We start from the raw sequence: 20,861 nt of genomic DNA on the forward strand, positions 1-20,861 counted from the left end.
CATTAAATGCGTATGTTACAGAGTCTGGGCTTAAACAAGGACAATTGAGAACTCTTGAGGTTTTCTTTAGTTTCAGGGTTTTGGGGGATGTAATACACTTGTGGGGGATGTTGCACTTAGCTAAACTTAATGATACTGCCTAGTAGTTAATTTGGGAGGAGGGGATAATGAAGGAAAATATACCAATTAAGGGTTAACCCAACTTCTTTACTCCTTTTAAGAAAACAGGGTGTGATTTTTAATTGAGACTTACATGTATACATAGTTTTATCTGAAACACGGGAAAGTAAATATATATTCTTGTAAATCGTCTGATCAGCAGTAGGAATCTGTTAAGTTACAGACTTACGTATCTACTAGAATGTTGTTAGGGAATCAGTAAATTGGCGATGACTGAGTGAGAGCAAGTATCTAACAAAAGAAATAGTAGCTGATATTTCTCTATAATATATACCATTTGAATGCAGAAAATAGTGATTTTTAAAATTCATGTTTGGTGGGTTATTCTGTATCAAAGGAAGCTAATCTTCATTTCTGTGAAGATTTATGCTATGGCAGCTAACTGACAGCCTGGAAAACATAGTTAATATAGTCCTCATCTATTCAAAATAATTTCTTATTTTTACAACTTGAAAAAAGTATGCAATTATACCAGACCAATTCCTTTTGAGTTCTTTTTCAGGCATATACGTAGCTGTTCTGCAAATGTGTTGCAGAAAATGTTGGAAAACAAAATTAGCACACGGAAGAAAAAAGCAAAACTACCCACAGTTTGAGGCAATACATTTCTTAAATGCTACAGTGGTGTTCCTTGAGAAGCATTTTCATTGAAGTCTACAGCTGTATTCTTGAATCAGACTTTCTTTATAGTCAGATGTTTCTTTTTCCCCCATATGTCAGGAATTGCATAAACACAGTGAAGTCCAAAGCAGTGAATGTTTTTGGACTTGGAGCTGCTCTGTAAAAATCCTCAACTGTGAATAGAAAGCTTTGTTTATTCCTTACCAACACCATTTATGGTTTTCTTGCAATCACTTAACCTGCAGGAGGATAGTTGTTGATTTGAGTCTTCCTTGCTTCTGCTTCTTCCCACTGAGATTATTATTTTTTTTAAATTCAAGTGTTTAAATGCTGAACTTTTATGATGACCTTTCAGATTTGTGATAAAAAATGTGTATATTTTATCCAAATGTAGCCTCTTGCAATTCCATTTTAGAATGCCAGGATTGAATCTGGTTTGTTACATTGTGCTTGTTTTAAAGCTGAAATATCTTGCAAAAGTATTTTACCAAGTCATTAGAAAGCAACTAAAGCATTTTGTTATTGACAAAGAGATGATATTGATACCTGAATAATATAAATGATAAATATTATAAATAAATTTACAAATGAACTGTTGAGAAATACCACCCACTTACCTCCAAAAAGTAATGTTCTGTAGTTAAAGCATTGATAATTGTGAAGTCAAAGGAGCTTTTCTGAATACCAGAAAACTCTGAGATAGTCATATGATTGTCTTCTGTTAAAATTGAACGATTCTGCATCCTATCATTTGTAGATAGAGAACTTAATAGATAGCAATTGCTGAGATATCTAAATGTCATCATGAAGACAGGCTACGTTAATTGGAACTTTTTTTCCACCTTGTAGTGGTCATTTGTTGTGGCTACAATCACAGAAATTCCACCAGTTCTCTTCCTTCCCAACTTCCTTGTTCAGAGAAAAGTTTTGAAACCTCTGCGAACCCAGACAGGAGGAACAATAATGGTAAGGTGTTCTTGATTCACTTTTTATCATATTTATGTAAACCAATGAGTTATAAAACTTTGTATAACGCAAAGCCTTGAACCCTGAAGTCCTGCAGAGGGAAGCAAGTTAGTGTACAGTCCTAAAGTGAGCAAAGTTTGGCACCTGTTAGCAAATACCAAGGTGAAGGGAAAACCTGATTTTATGGTCTGTAATGTTCAGAGGCAGTAGTAAGGGGGAGCTTGTGCAAGCCATGATAGAGATGGCAGGACTTAGAGCAAATATAGAAACTGAATAGCTTTGAACTGTGTTCAAATTCTAGGAATGGGAGGCTTCAAAAATAATCAGGTAGAAGGTGTTTTAAAGCACATGCTTACCTAACGGCTGTGGTTTGGTTACTGTAGGTACTAGGTAAACGTTGACGTTGAAAAATCGCATTATGCTTGGTTTTAAATAGTGTCTATTTTTAATGAAGCAAGTTACTCTTTCTTTTGTTGTAGATACTGTATAAGCAGCTCAGCTGAACTGGGGTGAGATGTAGCCTGTTTTCACCTTAACTGATCTGTTTTCTGATTAGTTAAATGAGTGCTCTGGGGAGAAGAGCTGTGTGTCACCAGACACTTAATTTTGCCAGAGAACTTCTATTAGAGATGTTGAAGAAGTACGAAGAATGAAAACAATAGTTGGAACCAGGAATGAGTTACTTAAACCGAGTATTGAGGAAAAGATCCCTTAATAAGTTTAAACCTCTAACTAATGGAATCCTTTCTGCCCTTTATTCATTACTTGTCAGAGTAGATCTAGAGTTCAGAAACGGTACAGCATGGTGCCAGGAGATGTTAACAGTCCCAGTGTCTCTTCACAGGCACTGAGCTGTAACAGTTACATAAATGGAGAACAAATAATCCAATCTGAAATCCATAATATTATGATACAAATGGATTTTTGCTGCCTTTTAGCTACCCTTTCTGAAGGCAGCTGTTAGTGGGTGCATGTGGAAAGGATAGAAGCAGATACTGCTTTTTCCTGTATCTCTTTGAAGCCAGTTACTGAAGAACATTATTCTGTGGGTTAGCAAACCTTTCAGAATATGTTTATGCCAGATAGGAGAATACAATTTATTGCAACCACTAGATATTAAAGGTGAGCAAGACTGGGAAGCTATAATAGAATGATAAAGTTAACAGCATTACTTTCAGAAATAGGCTATTGAGTAGCTTCCTGTTTCTGTCAACCGTAACATAGGTATTTAGTAATCCAACTGTGCACTGGAATTGAGGCTTCATATTTTTAAATGTTTACCTTCTTGAATGTATCAAGGATTCATTCAAGACATCAATAATATGATAAGCTTTTCTGTGATTACTGCATAGAAGACAATGCAGCATGGTATTCAGAAACAGTTAAAATACTGGATTTGAGAGTTCAGTGTGAGAGAACAATGCAAGGGAATTTAAAAGTCTGATGAAGCAATTTTCCCAAGTATTTGGTGAGGCTTGTGAGATTAACAGTCACTGCTCTCATTTGCGTGTAAGTGGATCTGGGCAATATTTAGTTTGAGTCCTCCTGGGTGAAATGATAGAGAGCCAACTATAATCAGATTTTTAAGGTAACATGAAATATATTGCTCTTCTGTTGTATTTGTATGTCTTAATGGTAGAACAACTTAAGGTATGATGATCAGGAAAAAAATAGCAGTTTATATAGATATCTAAGTATTCTGTTAAATCTGCAGCCTAACTGCTTGATTTGCAAGTGTATATCTAAAAGTGACTGGAGGCTTTTATTCTCCATACCTTCTCAGATTTCAAAGCTTAATGGGCATGCTGTGAATTAGGCAAGTAAAAAACTTCCAGCGCAGTTGACAACAATATACAATTACGTGTATTTATTGTGGAGGAGCAAGAGTTACTTAAATTGAAAGAATATTATGTTTTGCTTAGTGCTAAAGACTGAAAATACTAACTAGAAAAATGTTGAGCATCTATTTGTATTTCTTCAGTATCTTGTTGCTACCTTTAGAAGTTTTTTAATCCCAGAAGAAGTCAGTGGAGCCATGACAGTGTCCTCAAGAAGTGCTGTATCAGCAGTAGCCTGAATTGCTTGTAGTAAAATATCCTGGGTGTTTGCATTTATGTAGAAATATTGTCATTAGGGAATGAACCTGATGTAGACAGTATCAAGTGGGGTTTGGGGTATTTATGAATGTATTCTCAAGCAAGCTATGTTTCTGATGCCAAGGTGCATAATATAAGGACTCCACTTATTTTTCTGTAACATTTTTTATTGACCTGAGCTTTGGAAACATGATGGCATACGTAACTAAGGGTTTATCTAATTGTTCTTGAAAGCATATGCTTTTTTTATTATTTATTTAAAGTTGGTGGGCTTCAGACAAAGCCAATGGAAATTTTGGTCTGTTGTTCTGAATGCATAAGAGGGTATATAACTTTCTGAAAAGTAAGAAGTACCTCTGGAAGGAGGAGAAGGTTGCAGAGTTTGGTTTTAATTTAGATTTGTGAGTGGGAAGCAGATTTCTTTTAAAATAAGTTGTATATGTCTTGCCCATTTTTGGCCACTGTCCAGCTGTTTTTGTTCTTGCCTCTTAAAATCCTTTTCCTAATTCTACTTTGTCTTCTGTTGCTCAGTCTTCTTAGATGTACATGTTACTTAATGTCAAAATGAGGTAAAGAAATAATATAAAAGTGTTTGTACAGCGTAGCAGCATCAGATATGTTTTTTTGGAGCCTTGAAAGCCTGCATAAGCAGGAGAAAAACAGAAAAACTACTGAAAGTGTTGTGGGTAAACTTTTGGATTTATTGCACTATGGGAGGTGAGGTAGCAAAGTACAGCTTCCTTTAACAGGTGTTAACTGGTGAAAGGGAGATGTAAGAAGTTGAACACAGCGCATCCCCTACTGCAAGCCAGCATAAAGCCACTGGAATATTGTTTTCCTGGTAATTTACCAGGAGCTGGTAGATAGCACCAAACCGTTTTTGCTGATATCTGTGTAGTCATCTTTCTTTCAATGGAGTGTGTGGCAAGTTCTGGGGCAGTTTTATTTATCTTTTAAGCCTTGTGTTATGGATTGGCTAGTAGTAGAGAGGGGCAAGAAAAGATAGCTTTCTGGATTCATGTGATTAATACAGTCCAAGGTGTTTAAAAGTTTTTGGTCCTCACTCAGAGGAAAAAGTAGCTTCCTTCCGTCTCCATTTAGTCCTTCAGTATCACTTCAGATCCCTGCACAGTTCTCTTCTGCATTGTGTTGCTGACCACAGTCAATAATGGTTATCGAGATGAGTCTGCTTTGCAAAACCCTGTCTGAGGAGGAATGTGCAGTGTCCTCCTTTACTACAGTCATGCTGTCTGTTTTTGGGGACAGTGGTTACAAGGGATCACAGAAATGGTGGTAGTGAAAAGTGATACGGAAGAGTGCAGAGTTTGCTAATACACTACCTTTGATATTTCTCAAGGGTCTTGACATTCCCTCTGGTCCTGTCACTAGTTACCCGTGGGAAGAGGCCGACCCCCAGCTCCCCACACCTTCCTTTCAGGTAGTTGGAGGGAGCAATAAGGTCTCCCCTCAGCCTCCTCTTCTCCAGACTAAACAACCCCAGTTCCCTCAGCCGCTTCTCACAGGACTTGTGTCCCAGGCCCTTCACCAGCTTCGTAGCCCTTCTGTGGACATGCTCCAGGGCCTCAATGTCCTTCTTGTAGTGAGTGGCCCAAAACTGAACACAGCACTCGAGGTGTGGCCTCACCAGAGCAGAGCACACCTGCCTGGTCCTGCTGGCTGCACTATTTCTGATACAAGCCAGGATGCCGTTGGCCTTCTTGGCCACCTGGGCCATGTTCAGGCAGGTGTCGACCAGCACCCCCATGTACTTGAAAAGCAGTTTTGATTCACAAGACAATAAAGTTTGTACGGTCCAAGTCAGAAGTACAGATAATCTTCTGCTGTGCTCAATGGTCCTGTTTATCATGAAAATTCTGTTGTTTTTGTTTTTTTTAATGATTTTAAACAACATAGGAAGATTGGTTGTTCACGAGCAATCCCTAGGAAGTATGCTAAATAACAGATAATGTGCTTTTCCTGTAACTTAATTGGTATTATGGTTCAGAAACTATAGTCTTTTTCTCAAGATCTAATTTAAGATGGCATGTTTTTAGTAGGATAATGTTTACCATCCAGGTAGTTTCCTTAATAATAAACTAGAATTGTTCAAATACTAGGGATGGATAATTCTCAACTGTCCAAACTTCCTTGCTTGTATGATATGCAATACATTTGTTCCATAATTATGGAAAAGAATACTATGATGTTCCTTTTTTATTATAGCTAGTAGCTAGTAATATATTCTTTTTAACTTATTTTTAACCTGTAGATAAATGCTTGCTTGAGTCTTCATAGCCAGAATAAGTCTTTTTTTTTTTTGTAAAATGTAATTTAAGCCTTGATTATCTTTTCTCTGTTAATACTTTCCCTTCCTTCAATGTCCTTTGACTTTATAGGAGTGTAACAGGCACAGGTTTTTTTTTTTTTTTATTGAAAGTCAAAAGATCAGTAATGTTCTATACTGTGCTTGTTACATTATTTAAAAAACAGAAATAGCCACAGGACACTTCATACTGTGGCATTTTTCTGTCCCCACCCACAGCTGAAGCTATGTTGATCTGTATTTTCAAGATTTGGAGCAAAGGTTCCTCCTGTTTCTTACATGAGCAGGAAGGATATTAGGAGGTTCTTGCTCTCTCTTATTCCTACCAATACTTGTGCTTTCACTTTTTAGTTTGTCTGCTAGGGGTCAGTGTTCGTCTCCTCAAAGCACAGTTAGTTTTAAATCTGTTTGACTGCCAGAGAATGAAATACAGATGTGATATCAAATATTTTTTCAACTAATTATGCTGAGAACAGTTTTGTATGGTTCGTATTCAGAACTCTGATTCAGAATGACCAGCAGTAGTAAAAACATCTGAAAACTCAATGGGCGTGTTAGAATGTCAAGAGCTGCGTTTGGGGTGGGAGCAGACAGCGCTAAACGTTTGCTTCATTCGTTCATCAAGTTCTTGCTGTAATTTTCTTAAGGCAGGAAAACTTGCTGTTGATAGAGGCTGGGCAATCAATGTGGGTAAGTACAAATGTAATGCATTAAGTGATACCTAAAACTGCATTTAAAATCATTATTTTGATTCAGTGTGATGTGTATTCTGTTTATAATAACAGAAAGTGACTGGATTGTGTTTATTTTAAATCAACTTTAAAGGAAAAAATGGTAAAAGTCCTAGTGGATTTTTTTATTCACTATCATCCATGTTGCAATTTTATAACTAAATGAAAATTATTTTAGAAAGCAATAAGGTGACTGGGTAAAGATATGGTACATACCTACGTAGAGAAAAGTGTTTGGGTTGTAGTGGTGAGGAAAAGAAAAGGATAAAGGTGTTCAGATTAGACGTAAATATTTCAACAAAACCTTCCATTAAATTATACAACAGTTCTCCTAGACATTATCAGCCAATTTATATATATAAACACCGAATCAAGGGATTGGCTGATGTGCACGAGAGTTGACTCTAACTGGTACAGCCCTATTTTAGGCTGTGCAGTTCTTCCTGAAAAAGACTTAAATGAGGAAATTATGAAGAATGAGTGAATATGTCTGCTCTCTTGCTCATATTAAAATAGCAATGTAAAACCAGTAGTAAGCTATTGAAATAATATTTTGTCATGTAAGACTTAGCTTGTCATTTTCACACAGCTCATCAGTTACGGGATTTTCCATTATTCCTTACACACACTTGATATTTCTGAAGGCAATAAATCCTGCATCTGTGCAGCTTTCCTGTTGTTTTTTTAAAGCAAATTTCTGCCTTGAAATTGGAGATTTGCTGTGTAACATGTCTAATATAAAACTACCTTTTTATTCGTCTTTTAGTAACAAATAATACTTTAAAATGTAATCTTCTACAAAGTAAATATCCAATATTAAAAATTAAATACATTTAAAAAAAAACTAAAATTCTGTCATTTCCTGACATATAAGAGGGGGTTGTTAATTTTTTTATTTTTTTTTTTGCCTAGATATTTGTAGTGGGTTTCTTGGTTTAAAATGTTCTGGGTTAATATATAAAAGTATGTGTTTTGGGAGGAGGAAGACTAAGTACTTTTCGTTATACGTAGCATACATCTTTGTTTTAAAGATCAGTTCTTAAAGTTTCCTTCAGGTTTGACTGTTTGTGTAAATAAACAGAAAGATGATGACGTGTGCAAATGCTGATAAGGCCATAGTTCTTAGGTATTTTTTGACCCAGCATTCAGCATGGGAAAAGAACTTTCCATGTGTCCTTTGCATTTGCCCATAATGTTAATTGGCTTCATTAGCAGTATGTCTTCACTGACTTCAAAGCAGTAGTTCACTGACTTCAATAGCAGTCTTGTTGTGTGGGCACTACCTTATGTGTGTGCATTTCTCAGTCCCTGCTAGGTAAAAGGGACAATGGCCTTCAAACTGGGCATCTGCTGGTCCTTTGTGTGGTGGCCTGAAAGGTGCCACAAGATGTGTACAGAAACCCTATGCAGTGTCTTGCGGTGCTAGGCTGGGGATTGACAGCTCTAGGCGAGATTTTTCCGAAAGGAGAAAAAATACCTGATGTGGTCTGTCTCTTTGTAAAGACCATGCATGTTCCCTAGTATCCAGCTTTTCACCTCTTCCACATTTTTATGTTTAGGAGGTGGCTTTCATCACTGTTCAAGTGACAAAGGTGGAGGGTTTTGTGCATATGCTGATATCACACTGGCTATTAAGGTAAGAAATATTCTTAAAATTGTATTTACTACTGTTAATGCAAATGGAAAAAAATCTCCACATAAATTAATGAGAACTCTCTAACATCATAATCAGAGAAAATGTAAACTAGAGACGGATAGGAATAGGAAAACGGTGTGATACTTAAAGTTTCAGAACACAGTGCATATGCAGCTATTGTTAAGCGGAAGGAAGAATTGCAGGGGTTGCAAGATCTTGAATGTAAATATGAACCACTACAATTGCATTAATAATCTTGAAAAAAACAAAACCTACCACTAGCAACAAAAAAACGCACTCAAACCAGATTTAATATCCTCAGTGTTAATTATTCTAGCCTTGCAGTTGAACCTGCAAACTCAACGAGTTTCAGTGACTACAATGAAGACTTTGCAGAGACAAATCCTCTCTGAATCAAGCTGCACTGTACAGCCCTCAGAGTAGTTCAAATTCATGAATAAAAACGTGGATGTCTCCAAAATAATCACTGAATGTGAACAAATTCATGTGCTATTTAGCTGTTGAAAGGCTGAAGCAAGAGCTTTCTGCAATTAGAGCTTATTTTTATCAAGTGTACTATGGTATATTTGTATACTAGAATATTTATAAAATATCAGTAATAATCAAAACATAAAAAAGCCCTAATGACTGCAGCACACTAAATGACATAACACCCTAATTTCTGTACACTGTAATTTGCAGAAAGTAATCCAGTGTTCTGTTTTCTCTAGCCTTAAAATACAGATTGAGAAATTATAGTGGATGACAGTTTGTACAAAATTTTATTTTATTTTTTTACCATGTCTGTATTAAAAGATAGGAATTTGGCAAAGTTAAGATGTGAAGAATTATTTTTTTCTTCACAGACATGGAGTAACAAATGAGTTTTACTAGCTTAAAAAGTGACTTTAATGTATACAGTCCCTGCTGTGGCTTTTTAAAAATGGTGGATTTTACGCAGTCAGATGCCATCACAATGGAGCGTCTCCCTTTCAGCTGATAAGCCTCATGTGTGCCATCATTTGTGTCTCAGGAAAAGGGCTCCTCACCATTTGGGGGCCTACGCAGCTATTGCTTCACCCTGTCCCAACCCAGAGTTACTGCTGTGCCTTTCTCCATGCTGTTGCTGGTTCCATTCCTGCCTCTGACAGCACCAATGCCACAAATAGCTTTTTTAATCCCTAGTTGGACCTGTCCTTTTTGTTTGGCTGGTGTGAAGAGGCATACCACCTATGCTTGCATAGAGCCAGCACTGCTGTAGCAGCATTTACTTAGTTTCCTGGACTTTGATATGTTTTTCGGTGCCATTGGGCTTAAGCCTAATGCAGAGCCTGCTTCGTAAGATACTGCGTAATGCTGTAGAAGGATATGTCCTTGGTCCTACGTTGAGTCTGATACCTTTTGTGAGAAAGAGGATATAAATAGAAAGCTTTTTCTGCCCTTTCTCCACCAACATTTTCTCCAGGTAGGTAAATACCTGCACAGATGGCTGTACATGCATTTGATACGATGGAAATGGATAGTTTTTAATATATAATCACAAAAAATTATGTGAAATAATTAGAAATTTTGTAATAAATTTTTTTGGAGTCATTTGGAATGCATACCATTGAAGCCAAAACAATAACACACTGTGCAAACTTCAAGTCTTCTGTTAATCTGTCACCTACGTTTGTAACTTATCTCTTCATCTTTTCTTTGCTCACATATCCAGTTCTTATTTGAGAGAGTACCAGGGGTGTCCAAAGCCACGATTATCGATCTGGATGCTCACCAGGTGAGTAACGTACCTGTATTCAGTACTGCGTATGTTTTGCTAGAAGTGTGCGATAAAGACCACTTTTCTTATAGTAGCATAAAATGTCAATTCACAGAACACAAAGTTATTCATGGACAGTGGAAGCTGTTAACAGTTGAGTTGTTTAATTATCTTATGTTCCAACGGGCTGATGAGCCAGTTCAATAAAATTAAACTGAGTTGTAGCTCCATCGTGTGGCTAGATGTAAATATATTTTTGAGTTGCATGCTGATCAGTAGCATATAGTCTGAAGAGTAGTTCAGTATCCCAGAAGAAACTGAAATTTCTTGAAATGGAATTACAGGTAGTTCAGCTGCTTGATCATTGCAGCAATCTTTGTAGGAGATGAATTCTACCTTCAGTGTTTTAATAGAAAGATTGACTTCAGGCTAATGAAGTAAAAAATAAATCTCTTCAACCGATAAAGTGATTTGCTGTGGGTATTGAGAAAAACCTCCTCTTTAGTAGGATTTTCAAAAAAAAAATCCTAAAAGGAAGGAAGTAGCATTTTTAGAAAAGCAGTTAACGTGCTAAAATTGTCCAGTCTAAAGCACTGAAGATATTTTAGTATGTGTAAATAAATAGCTTATGAAGTGGTTCCATTGCAGTGAAGAAGCCTACGGGCTGCAGAAGTGTTCCATCTTCTGCCATTTCTCTTACCTGCAAGTTAAAGCATCTAAAATTGCCAGGAAACAAAGGCATAACTCATGCAGCAAAAAGATGTTTTGCATTTCTGATTCTCTGAGCACCTCTGTCAGGTTGTAGATGTTTTTGTTTCTTGTGTTCTTTAAAAGATTTCTAGTATACTTGCTGGCTTTCAGGCGTCATGCTAGTGACCTCGATTGGCACTCTTAAATCACCCCTTACTGTAATTGTTTTCTTTCTTTGGGGATTAAGAGGTGTGTGAAGTAGTAGCTCAGCAGATCCTTTTGAAGTATGCAGACATCCTCAAATTTTGAGTGTCCCAGTTCTTGGTGCATTTGAGCGTTTCACCTTTCTTAAGAAAATGGTTGAGCAGGAGGCTCTAGTATTGCTAAATGTTTCTGTGTGTACCAAAGGTGCTGAAGAAATATGTATGAGTTGCAGTTTTTTAGCCTAAAGAAATGCGAAGGATTATTCTAGTGCTTCCAGTTCCCCTTTTCATGTGCATTGACTAGCTTTAGCCCTTTGTTTCTGTATTTTGTGGTTGTTGTTTCCAGGGGAGGAAGTCATAGCAGAAGTATAGCTTAACTGTTTGCTGGAAGGTTTACAAAAATTACGTGATGTGCCCGAAGTACTGAAGATGTATCTGGATTCTGTTTCTATAGTTTAAATGAAATCACTCTAATAATGTAGTGGTTGGGTCCTATATGATACATAGATTTTGACAAAATTATCTTGGGGATTGCTGTGAAGAGAGATTTTTGAAAAAATCTAAATGACAGCCAAAAGAATACTATTTAAATTCAGAGATGGAGTTGGAGGGAAGTACTCAAAATCTGAATTTGCTCTTGAGCACCCAGCTTTCCACCCAATACAATATTTTTGTAGGGAATTTACGGTGATGAACAATAAAATGTTAAACAATTAAATTGGGTATTTAGTGTTTCTAATTTTTCCAATGACTACTTATCTCACCAACATGAGAGTTTTGAGAGAACTGCAGTCTGATCTTTTATCCTTGTACTAGGATGTAAGTATCCTTGCATCAGAATCCATCCTGAATGCTGAAAGTGACATTTTATACAATTGGAAAGGTATCTGTTCTGCAGTCCTGGCCACAGTTGCTTTTAAGATGCTGATGAAAACAATTGGCTTTTAATTTTCACTTATTTTTCTTGTATGTGCAATGAGATCTGTAATTACCTTCACAGAGATACTAGGATGCCGATTTTGATAATACCTACAGTCTTCAGACTGATACTGTCAAAGCCCACAAGGCTCTATACCTCAGAATAACCTTGAAGACAATAAAAAAGGAAATGCCACAGGAGTTTTAAATGTTTGGCCTTTGTAGTCTTAATTACCTTAGAATTTGCAGATTATGTAGTTCTGCGTGAGTGTGGTAGAAAGAACTAACTCTGAATTTCCTTCAGGGAAATGGCCATGAGAGGGATTTCATGGATGATCAGAAAGTATATATTATGGATGTGTACAATAGATATATTTATCCGGGGGATGGATTTGCTAAACGTAAGTATAATTAAAATTCATATTCCAGAATGTGAAAGAATTACTGTAATAGTGAACTCATTTACTAATAAGTCTCCTTGCAAGTATGTTAACTAGTTTTTTTTTTAAGTTCACGTTGAACATACCACTTTAAATGATTTTCTGATATATCACAATAGTGTTAATTCTGTAGCTTTCCTTCACTTATTCTAGAATGAAGTGTCTTCCTTCATTTCTGGGATGAATTTCTGGAACACAAAGTGTGGGCATTGGGTGGACAAAAAAAAAAGGCATAAGCATCCCTTTATTCACGTATCAAATGGTAACATTTCTAATGGATGAGTTAAGACCAAATCAAAGAAAGCCTTTGTTAGGAAATTTGAAATACCAAATTTTAGGGGACCGGGAGGTGAATCTGGTGTTTGCCCTTTGTTTCTCAGTTATTCCTTCAATATGTTTTTCTGAGTTCTTTGCTTTTATACATAGTGTCCGTTAAAATTGGTAGCAAATTAAATTCGCTCTAGTGTAGATACACATTGTATGGTCCTATATAGCAATTCAGTTACTGTTTCTTACTTACATATGCTTGAAATCATTTTCTACATAAACTCAGAGGGCTTTTGGGGTTAGGCCTTCTTATCATTGAGGCAGATTGTGCTTTCAAAGCTGCTGAAATGATGGGATTGCTACAGATTCTGTTGGAGCTTTTTTTTTTTTCCTGGGGGGGAAAAAGTGTTATGAGCCACATCTGTGACAGTCATAGAAGTTACTGCTTGAAGAGTCTTTCTGTTGTGCCTGTTTTTGAGCTGCACAGAGGTTTCTTCTGTGTTTCTCCTGATGACCTGGGACTTCTCAGGTGCCAGCTGTTCCAGGTGCAGGCCTACCCTGGCAGCAGTACTGTTAGAATGGATCCTAGTTTGATTCAATTCTCAGCCCTCTCCTGTGAAGTTGGCAGTACTACCACTCCCTTACTGCAGATGAAGCATGAGGTGCCGAAAGCTGTGGCCAAAGGCACTTGTAGTTAGAATAAGGGTGCCTAAATAAGAATTCACTAAATTCTTTAAAAATTATCATGCTAGGTGGCTGGTTGAAAACAAAATCAGAGAGGGAGCCTTTTGAAGGGAGATAGAGGTATGACCTGAGAGTTTGAATCCTTAATGGAAATCCTTAACTGCTCTGTCTCTCTGGATCTCTTACTTGTGTTCTCCCCCCTTTATTAGAGAAGACTATTCTGTACATTTTTCTCCACTTCATTAGGGAAAAAAAAAAAAGACTGACACTGCCTAATGCTTAGCCCTAAGGATCATCATGCTGTTTCCCTGAAAAGAAATGTTTTAGAATTACACAGAAACTTAGGAGGAAGATAAATGTGAAAAAAGACTATTTCTATGAACAGTGGGCATAGAGGATTGACAGCTAAAACTCAAAATTCAGGCCTTCAAAAAGCATTGCTGGTGGTTTGGGTGTCATTTTACCTGTGCTCAGAACTGCAGAATTTTATTCACAAATTAGCAAGAAATGGATGAAAGGGTATGAAATGCAAAGAGGTGTTGGTTCTAACCTCTAGGTCCATCACTGTACATCAGTAGTCACTCTGATCTGGGTAACAACTAATCAGTGTAATTCTGTTTGTTTTTTTTTTTGTGTTGGAGATGAAGTCAAGATAACTGCAGCAGTATGGAATTTTATTCCTGTTTGTCTCAAACTTATGGTTTTACTGGAATGACACTTGTTTGTTCCCTATTCTAATGCATTTACCTCCCTCTTAAAGTTCTCTCCAGCTAGCAGAATCTTTGCCTTGAAGAGGCTCTAGGTGCTGGTCAGAACAGCACAACTTTGCAGACTTTTATAAATACTTATATAACAATAAGAGAAGAATTCAGGAGAAATAAATTATGGAAACTAATGTTTGCAGTAAAAATAATGGAAAGAAAAATAACGCTTTGCTAATGTTGAACAAAGAAAGCAGGGAGATACTACCCAGCAATCACTGGGACAAATAAGTGTCATTGTGTGTTGAATTCCTCCATGCACGCTTGGTGGGTTCTGAATCCACACTTAAGATTTAGAGCTCCAAATCATTTAAGTCAAGGCATAGGATATGCTGAGGTGGAGGTTGTATCTTGAAATACCTTTGACATAATTTGATTAATTCACATTTAGCGTTACACACGACTGCCTAAAGGCATGGAAAGCTAGGCTTTATAACCTTGGACTTCTTTCCTCTTCTGCCTTCTCAACCCTTCTTTTCTACTTCTAATGCTTTCCTAGAAGCATTGCAAATAATTGATTTAAATTAAGAATAGATATTTGCTCCATCTATTAGGATTATAAGGTAAGAACATTAAATTGGAAATGCTTAGGGCAAAGCTAAATCTTGTTATGCAGAAAGCAGTTCACGTACATTCATGATCCCTTGCTGTTAAGTTTTCAGGGTTGAGATAAAAATAAAACATCTTAATTTGTCTCAGTGATATTTATCTTGTGTTTTTCTTTCCAGCTGTTTCTCTGCAAAAACAATTCAGTGTTCTCTTATGCTCTATTCAGATTAATTAAATGATTTTTTAAATGCTTTCTTTGCTGATTGGTAAATGGATTTGTATATTGGTCACTTCTCAGTAACATATTCTGCTTGTGTTTTAGAGATTTTTTTTTCCTGCATTGAATTCTGTCTTCAATGGAATTTTTTCAAGGTCACCGAACTTGCATTTGCTGCAAAAACAAATAGTTGAATAATGTTCTTTAATAAAAGATTCTGTGAAAATGTAGTGTATTTACAAAATTTCTGGAAATGTCTTTTTTCATCACTTACCTAAGTCTTGCTTTTTTTTTTCCAAAGCGATCCTTTGTTTGTTCAGTAACACTGAAACTTTTTTAGGTGCCATAAAACGCAAGGTGGAATTAGAGTGGGGTACAGAGGACACAGAATATCTTCAGAAGGTACATACTCACGTGGAAGGAGCGTTAAATGAACTAAAACCTGATATCATTGTTTATAATGCTGGGACTGACATCCTGGATGGCGATCCACTGGGGGGACTTGCTATTTCACCTCAGGTTTGTATAATACTAAAATACATTCAGACTCTCACTCTTCACTAAATACTGAAGGCGCTCCTGAGAGCGCATTACTTGTGGCAATTTGTTAAGTGAAAGCAAGACCCATAACTCAAAGTAAAACCAAAATGTTTTTCTGTTACAGGTGCATCTCCGTTGCTCTTTTACCATATGTTTTTAGTTGTCTTTTTCTAGCTCTAAATATTTCTGTTGTCATGTGCCTGTTTAAATATGATATATTTTTCTCTCAAAAATTTTCTCTCTAAAGTATACAAATTTTAAACAGGCAGATAGTGTTCAGAGAGGTGTGTGTTTTCACAGTGCACCTAGCTCTTCTTTTTCTTATGGTTCTGCTCTTGCATCTGGTTCTTTCTTTGTCTCTTTTCCCCTCATATAGCACATTTGACATTTTTGTCACCTGCCCCCAGTATGTATCTTACATGTAACTTCCTCTGTGGCACTCCTGTTTGTTTTGAACTGTTCTTCTGGTGTCTTCCAGGTCTAGCAGTTTGTGCAGCCTGTCTGTGCTCTTAAGAAATGAACGTTTTTTCCTCTTTCACCACTCATTTCTCTCCAGCTATCACTCCGTTTTTCAGTTCAGTTTAACTGTACTCCCCAATCTAGTTTCAGATTTAATTTTTATTCGTTCTGTGTAGCTGCATAGAGGTCTTCACCTTCCTGAGATAGTGACAGATAGGCGCTTTTGTCAAAGAAAAAAAAAAAAAGACAGCTCATCCTCCTCAGACAGCTTATCAAATCTGTCCTTGTTCTGATATTTGAATTTTTTTTTTTTACTGTCTACTAGTTCAATACAGGAAAAAATGCTTTATTGATTTGTGAACTCTCAGAATCCTTTCTAACCGAGCCATCATTTGATCTGTTCTGTTTTGCAGTGCTTTAGTTCTCAAACGCTCTTCTACAGAGCTCTAGTTCCATACTGGTTTATGTTGCCTTTCTGATACAATTCCTCATTCTTCTTGTCTGTCACTGAGCAGCCTGTCCTTGCTTTCTGACTCATTGCAAAGTCCCTGATGGGTTGGGGTGGAGGAACTTGGGAACTGGTTGGAATCGCCAGGTATTGTTTCTGTGGCTGTATAAAAGCCTCTCTGGATGAGAAAAGAAGAGCTGAGAGGCTTGGACTTGTTTTTCAGATTGGAGAGGATACTGCCTGAGGTGTAGGATCTCGTGTGGTGGAACGGAGCTTTTTGGGAAGCAGTGGCCATCAAGAGAAATGGAAGCTGGTGATACATAACAAATACTTAGACGTGCCCTTTCAGATTTCTTCCAGGGTGGAACAGTGTTAATCATCAAGAACCATGAGTTGCTGTAACCTGTTGTATGCCATACAGAAGAAGAAAGATATAAGATGTAGGGAGGAGGGAAAAGAAGGGTAAATGATCCTTCTGGTCACAGGCAGAGATGAAAGGCAGCGTGTGCCATTTCTCTCTGCAACCACTGGTTCAGGTGCCTTCTTTTCTCTCTGATCTTGTTGGCTTAGGGAGTGGATGACTTGTTTCACCACATTTGAAATCCCAGTCTATTAGAAATGCCAAAAATGAAGGCATTGACCCTTGAAAGTTCATCTCTTCAAGGCTCATGAGTCCATGTCCTCAGTTGTAGATATTGTTTGTGTTTTTAAAGTCTTGCTATAGTGCTAATTATATGCAAAGTATGCCTTCAAGCTATTGCCAGAAAATGTGATATGTAGCAGGTAAGTCCCTCTTAACTTTGTAAATTACAAGCGTGGCAGGCTGTCATTTTCAGTTGATTTATTTTCTTTTCTGGTAACAAGCAGATGCTGGGAGTAAGCCTATGTCTTTTTCCCTCAGTTTTTCCAGGATCGGCCACTAGAGATCTTGGAGGAGAAATGAGGCACTTAGGTTCCCATGAATAGTGACTGCTTCTAGTTCTTGTGTGGGATAGCATTTGCTGATTCCAGTGATGGTTCCCAGGGGATGTACAGCTTGTTCTATAATTCTGTTATTTCCTTTAAGGATCTGTTCCTAATATAATTCTTCAGTTTCCTTTGTCTTGATTTTCTGTTATTAGTCCTTACTCCTACTCTGTTCTTTTGCAGAGTTGTGTCAAACTATACAGAAACTATTACTGGTGCATGGTTTTACAAAATATTTTTCAGCTGCGTTTGAATATTACTCTTTTCCATCTGTTTGTGGTCAATTTTTTAGAAACTTTTATTTCCTGGGCAGGAATTCTTACAGGAATTTATACTAGGCAACTTCTATCTATTGTATCCTCTAAAACCAAGACAAAGATTTTGTATTTGTTGTTTTTCAAAGGATTTTGCACATGAAGTTTCTAACAGGGCTTGTAAATTATTATTTTTTTGTTCCTAATATAAAATGTAGGGCTTAATTGCTGATTAAGCATTCCATACTGCAAATCCATAAACAATAGACTGTCTATTAGAACTAAAACGTCATATTTGTATCACTTTTTTTTTTTGGTAACTATTGTAAACATGCAGGGAATTGTGAAGAGAGATGAAGTCGTATTCAAGGCTGCCAGAAGCCGCAGAATCCCGATCCTGATGGTGACATCTGGAGGCTACCAGAAGAGGACAGCACGGATTATTGCTGATTCTATCCTCAATTTGCACAACCTGGGGCTTATTGACAAGGAATTAGTGGCCAGTGAAGCTGAAAATTCCAAGGTAGAAAAGATGATTAGGGACTCCGTTACAGACTTAACCAACTTGTCATTGTAATAGTAAGTCACTAAATTTTAGGAAAGAAAAATACCGTTTTAGGAGCAGGAAGTCTTCGCATCATTATCAAGGTTAATATAAGAAATTCAGAAAGGACTCGGCTTGCCTTTAAAGTAATGTATTGCAGATAACACATGGTTGCAGATTAACTGTGTTTAACCTCTGAAACTATCTTGAGCAAAGGCAAACAAATCCTTTTGAGCTAATTTAGATGTACTCAAGGGGACCTTATTTCAGTTTATAATATTACTGTAGAAAGCTTTAATTGCTTCTTATTGTTATAGGTAGTCTATTATATTGAAAGAACTATGCAGTTGTTATCCAAAGACTGTCCCAGACCTATTTCACATGATACGGTTCTGACAGTGGTGGGAGTAATCTGGACTAAACCTATTGGCATTTTTCTTAAATACTGCATTTATTGCTTTTGTGTGTGTGTTCTGCACAGTCTTCAACTGTCGATTTAACACTAGTGTGCAATACTATGGAAAATGGTTCAGTTGCTTGGCTTTTAAGCCACAGCCTATTAGAATGGAAGTTCATTAATTTGTATTTTATTCTTATTGATGATAGTGACTTGATAGTCTTTTAAACAGATCTGGAAGTAGAATATGAAATATCTTTGGCTTCTTATGCAAATGAGTGGTAAGGGCTCAACATTAAGTCTGGTTTTTGCCTCTCTTAAAATGAGGCCTGCATATAAAAAGCAATAGTTACTATGCATCGTAAATCAGATTAAAAAAAACCTACTATAAAATTTAAACTAATATTAGAGTTCTGAGAATTCTAGCAGAAAACATGTAGAAATAGAATACCTTTTGTTATCACATCATTTATGTGATCACACATGCTTGTCCTGTATAAAAAATTAAGAGTAAATTTTTGATTTTTTTTCCCAATTAGTGCTTTTTAGTTGCTTGAAGATTAGTGGTAGTCATAGCTGCATAGCTGCAGTTGCAGTAACCAAGTTGTTCATATTTAGAAATAAAAATACTGTGAAATTTCTACATTAAGCTAATTTAATAACCATATATGAGAGCTTCTAGGAGGTACTGTAATTTGAGAGCAAAATAATGTATTCAGAAGCAAATTTGGTACATTAACTCTAAAGATTGTTGTATTTAAGTTGGTATACTTCGCATTAAGTACTGTTTGTAGCATTGGGTCATAAATGTACTAAAGTGTATATTTTGCAAGAGCTTTTTTTAACTTCCGAGTATTCACTGATTTGTAGTACAAGTTTAATGTTGTATTTCTGTGAAGGGACACCAATATTTTCCTTGTAGTAGAATTGGTACGTAAGTTATTTAAGGAATGTTTAATTCTAATCAGAATACTTACCTCAATTGTTATTTTTAGATTTATGGGGTTTGTTAATTGTAGCAACTTGCACACTTGCTATAAATATCTGCTTTAAAACAGAATTGGCATATTGCACTAATCTTGAGTTGCAACACTGTTATTAAAAGGCACTTTTAAATTTCTTACTATATGGGTGGTCAGCGTACAACTAATGTTGAGATTTATTTTTTCTATACTGTCTGTGTTACTGAAGGATGTTGCTATTCTTTCATATAATTTTTATAAAATTATAAACTATGTTTCTATGAACTAAACCCCTGTAATAGTACCATATGGTCTTTTCCAAAATACATTGTGTTTGTGTTTATATGTTTATTTTTCCTCAGTGGAGATTTAAAATCATGTTGAATATTGCTAATTGACTTTCTTCACTCTGCACGTATTTTTGCTGTCAAAAATTTTGAATGGAACACTATTAGAAAGACAGGAAGATATATTTTTTCATAATTAAAATGTAGCTAAAACTGCAGCGAGTCTTAGGGCTGGATAGTTCAGTGTTCCTCAACAGTGGAGGACTTCGGAGTTAATGTGTTCACCTCATAAAGTGAACTTGGGAGTTTTGTATCCAAACACATTTTAACAAGTCATCAAAAGGTGTTAATCTGGAATTAGAAGGCAACTTTATATTCTATTGCCTATATTATAACTCCTATTTTAATTATTTTATTACAGGTATTGAACTGTAAACTAAGATTCTGTTAAGACTGAAACAGTTTTTAGGCCTTTTTTCTGAAATTACTGGTTTATAAACTAAATATTTGCAGAAGAACCTATTAGCTTTCAAAGACTCATGTAAAACTTAATGATCATTAAATAACTGTCGTGGCTGCATTTTGTGTTTGGCAAACACAACTCATTCATACTTTTTAATTTTTTAATTTAGCGTAATACTAGATTTTTGTCAGAAGCAGAAGTTGAATTCCCACATGTTAAAAAGCTATGCCAAGACAAATGTCAACAGCTCCTCGAAAAGAATTGATGAAACTGTTTCTAAGTTGAATTTAAACTTCAGATATTGTATGATTCATAAATAATGTAGTGTTATCATTAGGCAAAGATGCGCTGAATATTTTTTCATGGAAATATTTGCAGGTATTGACAACCATCAGAATTTTTAACTTCAGTAAAAATTTTTGTGGAACACAAAGAGCTATGAGGCACTTAGGATAATGCTGTATAGTCAGATTTTGTTGAGAAAATGGGAGGTTTTTTTG

General features: G+C 36.3%; 1 protein-coding gene across 10 annotated transcripts in view; it reads left to right on the forward strand.

Annotated features, from left to right (window-relative positions):
- HDAC11 (histone deacetylase 11) overlaps positions 1 to 20,005 on the forward strand; it is a 50,892-nt gene extending 30,887 nt beyond the window's left edge. For 4 of the 10 annotated variants that reach the window (XM_080607061.1, XM_080607057.1, XM_080607060.1 and 1 more), the window contains exons 4-10: positions 1,651 to 1,767; positions 6,834 to 6,876; positions 8,477 to 8,553; positions 10,268 to 10,330; positions 12,428 to 12,524; positions 15,343 to 15,560; positions 18,046 to 20,005. In XM_080607061.1, coding sequence (XP_080463187.1) covers positions 1,651 to 1,767; positions 6,834 to 6,876; positions 8,477 to 8,553; positions 10,268 to 10,330; positions 12,428 to 12,524; positions 15,343 to 15,560; positions 18,046 to 18,285 — 855 coding nt within the window. In that variant the 3' untranslated portion in view covers positions 18,286 to 20,005. Of the gene's footprint in view, positions 1 to 1,650; positions 1,768 to 6,833; positions 6,877 to 8,476; positions 8,554 to 10,267; positions 10,331 to 12,427; positions 12,525 to 15,342; positions 15,561 to 16,711 lie in introns of all 10 variants that reach the window. The other 6 variants (XM_080607065.1, XM_080607059.1, XM_080607064.1 and 3 more) reach the window with 4 other exon arrangements.
- The last annotated feature ends 856 nt before the right edge of the window (positions 20,006 to 20,861 follow it).

This window comes from Anser brachyrhynchus (assembly GCF_964034855.1).
Source record: "Anser brachyrhynchus genome assembly, chromosome: 10".
NCBI lineage: Eukaryota > Metazoa > Chordata > Aves > Anseriformes > Anatidae > Anser > Anser brachyrhynchus.